General features: G+C 40.4%; 1 protein-coding gene across 1 annotated transcript; it reads left to right on the top strand.

The window, feature by feature from the left end:
* Positions 1-5,143: 5,143 nt before the first annotated feature.
* LOC139736089 (probable ribosome biogenesis protein RLP24) lies at positions 5,144-9,998 on the top strand. Its single transcript, XM_071646837.1, has 5 exons — positions 5,144-5,277; positions 6,602-6,715; positions 7,347-7,483; positions 8,961-9,046; positions 9,824-9,998. Exons 1-5 carry the CDS (start codon positions 5,197-5,199, stop codon positions 9,901-9,903), a joined length of 498 nt encoding a protein of 165 aa, XP_071502938.1. The 5' UTR covers positions 5,144-5,196; the 3' UTR covers positions 9,904-9,998.
* The last annotated feature ends 281 nt before the right edge of the window (positions 9,999-10,279 follow it).

Raw genomic sequence — 10,279 nt, 5'->3', positions numbered from 1 at the left:
ACTGTAAAATGCAAAATTTTCAAGCTCGCTCATTCCGCTCGCTCGAATGTAATCATTATGCTCTCTTGATATTGCTGCCAGTATTTGCCAGCAATTGCGCCCGATGCGCCCCCTTAAATTCTAAAGCGAAGAAATATAGCTACAAACGGCAGTTTGTTTGTTTTTTACTGTAAAATGTCAACATTTTCAAGCTCGCTCGCTCGCTCGCTCGCATTTAATTGTTACGCAATTCTCCTGATGTTGCTGCCAGTAATTGCCGGCAGTTGCGCCCGGTGCGCCCCCCCCCCCCCCTCCTTTATTTCCAAAGCGAAAAAATATGGCTCCAAAAGGCAGTTTTTAGATTGTAAAATGTCAAAATTTTCAAGCTCGCTCTCTTCGCTCGCTCGCATTTAATTGTTATGCCATTCACCTGATGTTGCTGCCAGTAAAATTGCCAGCAGTTGCGCCCGGTGCGCCCCCCCCCCCCCCCTTAATTTCCAAAGCAAAAAAAAAAATATGGCTACAAATGGCAGTTTTTGGACTGTAAATGTCAAAATTTTCAAGCTCGCTCGCTCGCTCGCTCGCATTTAATTGTTATGCAATTCTCCTGATGTTGCTGCCAGTAATTACCGACAGTTGCGCCCCGTTGCGCCCCCACCCCTCCTTTATTTCCAAAGCGAAGAAATATGGCTCCAAACGGCAGTTTTTGGACTGTAAAATGTCAAAATTTTTCAAGCTCGCTCTCTTCGCTCGCTCGCATTTAATTGCTATGCCATTCACCTGATGTTGCTGCCAGTAATTGCCAGCAGTTGCGCCCGGTGCGCCCCTCTTAATTTCCAAAGCAAATAGATATGGCTACAAACGGCAGTTTTTGGACTGTAATGTCAAAATTTTCAAGCTCGCTCGCTCCCCTCGATCGCATTTAATTGTTATGCAATTCTCCTGATGTTGCTATGCAGTATACCGGCAGTTGCGCCCGTTGCGCCCCCCCCCCCCCACGCCTCCTTTATTTCCAAAGCGAAAAAATATGGCTCCAAATGGCAGTTTTGGGACTGTAAAATGTCAAAATTTCCAAACTCGCTCTCTTTGCTCGCTCGCATTTAATTACTATGCAGTTTACCTGATGTTGCTGCCAGTAATTGCCAGCAGTTGCGCCCGGTGCGCCCCCCTTAATTTACAAAGCAAAAAAATATGGCTACAAACGGCAGTTTTTGGACTGTAAAATGTCAAAATTTTCAAGCTCGCTCGCTCCCCTCGCTCGCATGTAGTCGTCATGCCATTCTCCTGATATCGCTGCCAGTAATTTGTCGTTTCACACCGTCATTCCATAATCCATTTATAGGGGGTATACCCTAACCCTTTCCCCGCTTGGTTTCCCTCAAAAAACAGTAAAAGTCTAGGGATTGAGAGCTTCCTATATTCCAAATGTCTGTCCAAAAAATCTCGTAAACATTTAGTGTCAAAACGCACCCCCCTTGAAAAAAAGCTGGTGACGCCCCTGCTTATTCTTTGCTAATAATGAACATTTCGATTGAACTTAACGATGGTTGTTCACACATGGTTCCTTTTGTTGTGAGGTGTAGGTATTTTCTTTTTTTATCATTCTTGGGAGGGGAAAGAAGAGTAAAAGAGGGAAAACTTATTTAAATAAACGAAGGGCACGTACGCTCAGCATCCACAGCAAGCCGTCTTTTACATCAGCATCGTTGATTATCATCACTTGCACTATCATCAGGCATCACTCGGATAATTTTGTCCTTTTTTTTTAAATAAACATTTAGAAACACGATCACCATCACTCGAGATAAACACGTAGCAGTGGCAGATCCAGAGGGGGCGCATGAGGCGCACGCCCCCTTTATTTATCGTGGAAAAAAAAAAATAGAAGTGAAACCCGGAAGTGGCACCAGAAATATTAGTTGCGCCCCTCCCCCCTCCTGTACAGAATTCCTGGATCCGCCCATGCCTGTACGAAAATAAATGTCAACAGACAAAGTATCAACAACCTCCCTGACAACCACATAAACATTACCACAGAGCACACCGAAGCGGCTGGCATCAAACACCCTTCGAAATACTGCAGCAAAGCGCGAAATCGCCGTTACGAAAATGCATGTATATATCACAGTGCGAGGCAATTGAAAGATTACCTTTAAATATTTCAGAATATGAAAGGAACAAATAAAGTGATATGAAACGAAAGAAATCGTACACCAAACGAAAGGTATAACGACCTCCAATAGGCCCTTAGCCGCAGCATATCAATAAACATGACGTATAAGCACACGGAATATGCGTGTTTCGGATTCCTCCCTTCTATATTTCTTTCCTGAACTATTCCCAATGCCCGAATAAAATAATGACTAGTTTGTTACACTGATTTCTTCTTCTGAGGTAAGGAAGTTCGTTCGTCCGAAAACAAAAGGATTGACACTCCGAAGGTTTGCTAATCGGGCAATGCCCCCCCCCCCCCCCCCCCCAAAAAAAAAAAAAAAAAACAAAAAAAAACAAAAAAAAAAAGCCCACAAAATGCTCGTTAATCAAAACATTGGTTAATAATGTTAAAGACGATAATAATAATAATAATAAAAATAATGATAATAATAATAATAATAATGATAATAATAATATAACAATAGACAGAAATAAAACAATATATGGCCCCCTATAGCAATTACCCGCAGCATGATTACATTTTCGAATCAACAAACATGGATAGGCACAAGGAATATGCGTGTTTCGGATTCGAAATAACGCCGTAACCATCGGAATAGCGCACCCGTTTTCTTTTTTTCGGAATAATGAACACCACGGAAATGAATAAATGATTTCAAACTAAGAATCCATCGTAATTCTTGCCTTAAAGATTTTCCTCCCTTCTATATTTTATTCCTGAACTATTCCCAATGCCCGAATAAAATAATGACTAGTTTGTTACTCTGAAACATGGTGTTGTGAGTTAAGGAAGTTCGTTTATCCGAAAACGAAAGGATTGACACTCCGAAGGTTTGCTATACCCATCGAACAATGGGGGAAACAAAATAATAGTAATACATTTTATTTTCACACTAGGTACGAACATCTACAAGGTGTAAGGAATTTGCGTGTTTACGGAACATTTTATCACTTTCGCATCAGCGAACTTTACGTGCATTGGGTACTACAAAAATGCCTCCCCCCCCCCCCCCAAAAAAAAAAAATGTATATATAATTACACCAACGCTTGAGCATAACAACAAACAAGCAATCAAACAAACAAATAAACAACTTAAGATTTAATCTCATAGCTGCTTTGAATATTTCACGTTCCGTCTGCATGACTGTATATATACTTCTTTTCAGAATTATCTCTCGCTTCCCGCTTCACAACTAGGAAATAAACGATGTCAAACTACAGGTATATAAGAATTAAACTTATTGTCTTACTCTGAATATAAAATTCATTATTTCAAAAGTTCGTTTATCCTTGAATACAACAGGCTCGATACTACAGTACTCCGAAGGTTTGCTAATCCGACAATAACGCACCTATCCAATCACAAACATTCGTGCATTTTAGAATTATGAATCATAATTTGACTATCACATTTAACTCGTTACGAACATCTATTTTTCGTGTAGGGAAGTCGCGTGTATCTGAATGTTTCATTTTCGTTCTAATGAACCTTATGGGTGCATGGGTACAACGAACATGAACCTCAAACCCCCCCCCCAAAAAAAAAAAAATAAAATAAAAAAAGAAAGAAAGAAAGAGCCAAGTCAAACTAAGAATCAGTCTGAATTAGTCGCTTTGAAAATTCCACGTACCGTCTGAATTATCTCTCTGTCCAATAAAGAAATAAACGATATCAAACTAAGAATTAAACTTATTGTCTTGTTTTGAATATTACTTTTTTTTTTTGCTTTTCTGGGGCCCGTTGCATAAAACTTACCATTGAATTTCAATAGTAACTACCGTCAGCATCAATGATTATAAAATTTACCGCTGATTTAAGACTTACCGCATAGAAAGGAGCGGTAAGTCCAGCGGTAAGGGTTTTATGCAACAGGGCCCTGATTCAATAAAAAACGGGCAATGTAACGCGCAATTGCTGAAGAAAGAAAATATATTTAATGACCAAATAACGGCGAACAAATCCTTCTAATTTCTTTTTTCCTCTTTTTGGGGGTTAATTTTCTTTCTATACTCAAATGGATTTTACGTACACGCAATTTTAGTGAAACCATTTTCTTTTTGGTCGGCATTCTACGATAAGGTTCCTGTGGGTTCCTGTGGGTTCACCCTCGCCAAAATTGCGTGATTTCTCTTAAATACTATGAACCCGAATGATCTCTGATTGGTAATTTAGTCTATTTCATGATCAACAGTTGTTTATTTTCTGCTTGTAAAAAAACAGAAAACAACACGTGAACAATTAGTAGGCCTTATACTGGGTCTTGTCATGTATCGTACATCTCTGTTTCGTTCAGCCGAGCGAGCCATGCCATGGCAATTGCGACGCACATACGGCGCACTCGCCTTTCCCACACGTGCACATTCCCTGGTTACATGCAGCCCGCATACCAACATGTGATGTATCAGGTGACTTACAAATGCAGTGAATAATCTGCTAACGGTGCCGTACTTACAGCTAGGGTAAGGGAAACTAAAACTTTTACAAATTGCTTCAATGAAAACGGCATCGATGTATGTATACATGTTACCATTCTTAATAGTATTATGTGAATCAGGTGAATTCCACGCCTGTCTACTGTTCTCATTCCCGACCGCTGTGCTACTACTAGTACTTGTTGAGTCTAATCTTGCAGTGATTCTTGCCGGCTAGCGGCTGTGGATGTGGCCACTACACACACACGTGTGTACTGTATTCCATGTGCGCCTTGGATCACGGACGCTTTTAACGAAATTTGGACGAAACTGCCGAGCTCCGAACACGCATTTTCCGAACGAGCAACGCATTTGCCGAACGAAATTGAGCGGGCGGTCGTGCGTGAAATGCGTCCACAAAGCGTCAGAATCGTTGCTACTGGATCGATAACGAAATTTCGTCCAAATTTCGTCCAAATTTCGTTGCTACTCGATCGATAACGAACTTTCGTTGGAAAACGAAATTGACGGAGGCGTTTCTTATTGCGCGTACTGTATCATATAGTGCATGCATGCAGTGAGAACACGCATACTTTGTACGGCAAGATACATGAGAAGCACAGAGAAACATGAGGGTCGAAAAGTGCTACTTTTGCTCAAGCCCCATCTACCCAGGGCATGGAATTCAATTTGTCCGCAACGATAGTAAAGTGAGTGTGTTCAAATTATATGTTATTTGTTAGGAGTGTATAAATTTAAATTTTTGTTGAATGCTCATGATGCTCTCTGGAATGAGTCGCACGTTTGAGTTTGCTGTGGTCGTAGTGATATGGCGTATGATTCACAATGCGTACCAATACAGCAGAAAATCGGTTCATTGAGAGGGCAAAGCGAATGCACCTAAATACGGATAAAATAGGTTCTATCACTTGATATAACTCCAGTGTTTTCACACAAAAGCGCTTCGACAGTCTTGTTTGTCCTCTCAAAGAAGTATAAACACTGGGCTCAGTTATTTGGATAGGCCTAACACTTGCGTTACTTCATTTGATTTGTGATGGTCGACTGTGGATGGAGTGAAGATCAAAATTATAACTGTCGTATCGTACATTGATAATCCATGCATGCTTACAAACCTGCCACTTGCCAGTGTTGTTCAGTACTAGTAGATTAAAAAGACAGGCCATTGACAATTGTCAAGACTTCGAGTACTGCTGGTAATGACGTAATGTATGGTTGGACCTACTACTCATCGACCACCTAATTTTCATTTGCTTGACTAGCCCGACCAGACACTGTAAGTATGCTGTGCGACGTACGTATGTACAGCGACTGGGCTGTGTATAGTTATTGCTTGACAAGAATATTTAACATCGAAATTCACGTAAAAACTTGACCTACGTGGTTGAGAAAATCCAGCACTATGAAATGCTGTTGTTCCCTTTTCAATTTGAAGTTTCAGTGCAAAAATATCGTCGTCGAACTTGAGTGGCCTCTTTTCAGCTCCGTGCGGTGCCGCTCCTTTTTTAGATCGACCACTGTCAAGTGTTTTTGCATTGACAATGCACACTAATTGAGTTGTATTGAACACCGTGTTGTACGAAGCTTTTTAGAAAATGCATTGACATTACGTTACGATTTGGGTAAAATATTCATTCGAAATTTTGTCCTTGATTAAAACCATTAATGAACAGTGAATTTTCGCGTTTTCCCACACATCCTCATCAACGGTCAAAGCCAACCCAATACATTTTTATGTGCTCTGTGCGCAGTGCAGTGCGTACTAAGCGTTCTATGTGCCAAAACTACGCGGTCATTTTCAAAAAGGGTGGTCGATGTGTAGTAGAGTGTACTTGAATCACGGTAGGATTTGGTTTGTCATTTATCAGTCAGTCATATACAGCCGTATCACTGTCATTGGTCGCGATAATCTTGTCTTGATCACCTAGGCCTAGTCTGGTGATGTAACTTTTGATGTAATTTACCAGAATGCTTCTGAAAGATATGATTCATCTTTTGTTTGCCTTATGATAGATTTTTAAGTTCTGCCGAGGAAAATGCCACAAAGCTTTCAAGAAGAAGAAGAACCCACGCAAGGTACGATGGACCAAGGCCTTCAGGAAAGCTGCTGGCAAGGAGCTGGCTGTGGTGAGTATCTGTATATGTAGTATACATTGTGTGCATAGTCACTTGATTGAGGAGATTGAGGGTGCTATATTATGGGCTTATCAGCAAACATTTATGAGAATCATAAAAATCTGCAAGTTTACACTGCAGGTTTGCCAGCACCTAGAACTATATAACAGTAATGCATATTGATATTCATACAGTTCATTGCCAAGCTGCAGAAGATTTTATGGAGTTTGAAAGATTTGTCACCCACATTGAGTTTCAGTGGTCTCTCTTTGATTGGAGTTTGGGAGCATAAACTTCCCCTCTTAGTGATAATGATTTTATGTAGATATTTCTAGCCATTTAGATTAAATATTCGTTGTTGTGACATGTTGATAATTTCTGGTAGTGTCATTTGCAGTTCCACTGATTCAGGTCTGTGCACATTCAATTAACAGTGTGAAGAATGCTTTTGGAGTTTGAAAATTATTTAATAAGCATACTAGAACATATGTCTGTGTATTTATGTATGCTTTAAAAAAATGCTGATAAATATTGGAAGAACATAACTGATTGAGTGAGATTTTGTGAAAAAAACATTTTCAGTTTAGAATTTTGCTATGACAGATTCTCATAGCCAAAGAATTGGTGTTGATTATTGCCGCAGGACAATTCGTTTGAGTTTGAGAAGAGGCGGAATGTTCCAGTGAAGTATGACCGAGAGCTGTGGCAGAAGACAATGAAGGCAATGGCCAGAGTGGAAGAGATCAAGCAGAGGAGAGCTGGCCAGCACATTATCAACAGGTAATTAGACCGTAGTTACAGATGTGTTCACACTCAGCATGATTTTCTTGATGGTAACTCATACCACGCTGTCATGCTTTGAGGTACTCTGAGTTGAGCAAGTGTTTGACTGGGATATTGGGTCATATGAACACCCATGGAACTGACAACCCAGCAACTCTGATTTGTTCAGTTATTTCTCTTGCCACTGTAAACCACAGTATTTTTTTATTTTTTTGTATTTTATTATTTTTTTTTTTATAGAGCTTTGTGGTTAGGAATGCCCATATCGACAATGAGAAATATCCGTGTGTGTGAATGTTATTTATCATATCAGTGAATTCATAGTCAGGCCGGATTCTTGTCATTACAGAATGACTTCTGCTAAACACAGTTTTCACTTTTATGTTTGATAGTGTACCAGTACATAGCAGTACTGTCTATTGTGTGTATTTTCACAGTTCACATTGCATTCCACAGGGGTCATGGTATGCTTTCTTTTGCATATCACTTCAAGATGTTGTCATTAATGGGTATTTGACCCCGTTTAGGGCTGGGCTGAGCCGCGGCCGAGCCCCGCAATTTTGTCCGTTTACACTGCTGGGCTCGGCCACGCTTTTAATCAAAACCTTTCAATATTTTGTCGTAGTGGCGCTCTGCTTGTAAAGAAACGCAATTTGGTATTGTCTGGTTTACAGACCCTTTGCCGACTGAATTCCGTGGCGACAAAGTCGCCGTTCGGGCAAAGGCCTTTCCCGAAGGAAAAAATCCTTTGCAGGACAAAACCACCTTAAACTATACTAGTTTTCGACGTTGAGGGGGTTGATATCCTGAACAGCGAAATACATGTAGTACAGGCAGAGGGTTTGGAAGCCAGACTAAAATTGGCTGTGCATTTGGCCCAGTTTGCGTTTACACTGAGAAAAGGCCGGGCTCGGCCACGGCCGAGCCGCGGCTGAGGCCACCTCCATAGCGTGGCCAATTGCGAGCCCAATTTTGGCCTCGCATTTGGCCTTTTGTGCATTTACACTGAAATGAAGGTGGGCTAGGCCGCGGCACTACTGTAAAGGGGGTCTCAGTTACTACTGGCAGTGCCATTAATGGTGGTGGTATTGATGATAAACCATGTGAACAGTCATGGTTATAGGAGTACAATTCTGAGCACAAATGACTTGATATGGTACCATGTTAACATGAATCATGACTATGGATTAGTGGAAGTTTTCACAAACTTGTAGCAGATCATTGACTATTTGTTTATGATTTCAGGAAATCATAAAGAAAAGTCAAGAAATCAAAGATTTTCATTACATCGCTGTGGTCAATTTACCTGATGAATTAAACATCTGTCATAATGTTGCCATTCATATTATCAGTTGTAACATTTTTGAAACGGCGCCACCAGGTATTCATGTCATCTCCCATTGTCTCTTTTATGTCATTCTTATCAGATATTTTGTAATTTCTTTCATTGAACACCTTGGATTTCTACTCACAGATTAAAGAAGGGTAAGGAGCTGAGGAAGCAGAGAGACATTCAAGAGGTCAAACAGAGCATACACCTCATCAAGTCCCCTGCAGCAGGTAAGAATACACCTGTTTACATTACCAATGTGTTGGCTAACAGTTTGCATCTTGCAATCAAGATCAACCTTTGTCTCCATGTGAAACTGTTGATGAGAAAAGCTTATCCCGTTCCATACGGGAACCTGGTGGCCTGTGTATTAAGTCTATGTGGGTTTCAGAATTCAGTATGGAACGGGTTATCTTGCCTTTCACTGAAAATTGATCCACGAGATACTGTAAAAGTGGATATTTTCGCGCGACTAATTTGTCATGCTCGTACAGGTAAGAGGAGTTTCGCCTGTTTTTAATTCCACACAATCAAGACATCAACTACTGGAACACATGGCAAGCAAAAATATTCGCATGCTTTTACTTTCATGCTAGTTTCTTGTTGCGCGAAATGCACAAAAATTTCAAACCGCGAAATGCACAAAAATTTCAATACTGCGAAAATTTCCACTTTTACAGTATATTTCACTTTCAAAGGTATATACATGTATGCATGTAATTTGGGGAAGATAATACTTATTTTGTATATTTACATGTTATCACCACTATTCTAATGAATATATACCTGGTCATAAAAGCATGTGCCTACTTTTAGAATGTTTGTAAAAGCATACATGTTGAAAAAATTAGTTTCAACTTTTGAAGTTGTAATTACTGTGGCAATGTGGTTTACCTTGCTTGTGTTTAATGTGTATGCTTTTATTATACACTTCATGAAAGTGGCTAGTGTCATTGGTTTTGACATCTTCATTTATTGTGCTTACTTTTCTATTGTCGTGGCAACAGGGCTCAAGAAGAGGCAAGAAGAGCAAGTTCAAGTCATCGAGGAACAGGATGAAGAGATGGCAGAGGCCGAGGAGAACTGAGCCAAGAACTTGTGACGAGAGAACTTTGAATGTTGTCATCATCATCCATCACTTAAAGAGTGCTCTACCTCCACAAAATTCAAGTTCCCAGCACCCATGGATGGAGCCAAACCTCCTACACACTGGACATCATTGTCATCCTGGAGTCAAAGGGTGCTCTACCTTAACAAAAAAAGAAATAAGAATCAACAGCACTCATGGATGGAGCCAAACCTCCCATACACAGGAAACCGTTGTCATTATTGAGGTTGAAGGGTGCTCTACCTGGACAAACAATCAAAATGCTACAGTACCCATGTATGGGGCCCAACCTCCTGTACACTGGAAACCCAAAAGTGGATAGCAGCACTGAGAGATCTAGATGAGCAGATTGCTA

The sequence above is a fragment of the Diadema antillarum genome, unplaced genomic scaffold (genome assembly GCF_040938485.1).
Source record: "Diadema antillarum isolate AM-2024a unplaced genomic scaffold, OU_Dant_1.0 seq00000620_RagTag, whole genome shotgun sequence".
In the NCBI taxonomy this organism is placed as follows: Eukaryota; Metazoa; Echinodermata; class Echinoidea; order Diadematoida; family Diadematidae; genus Diadema; species Diadema antillarum.
This window is presented reverse-complemented; position numbering and strand designations above follow the sequence as displayed.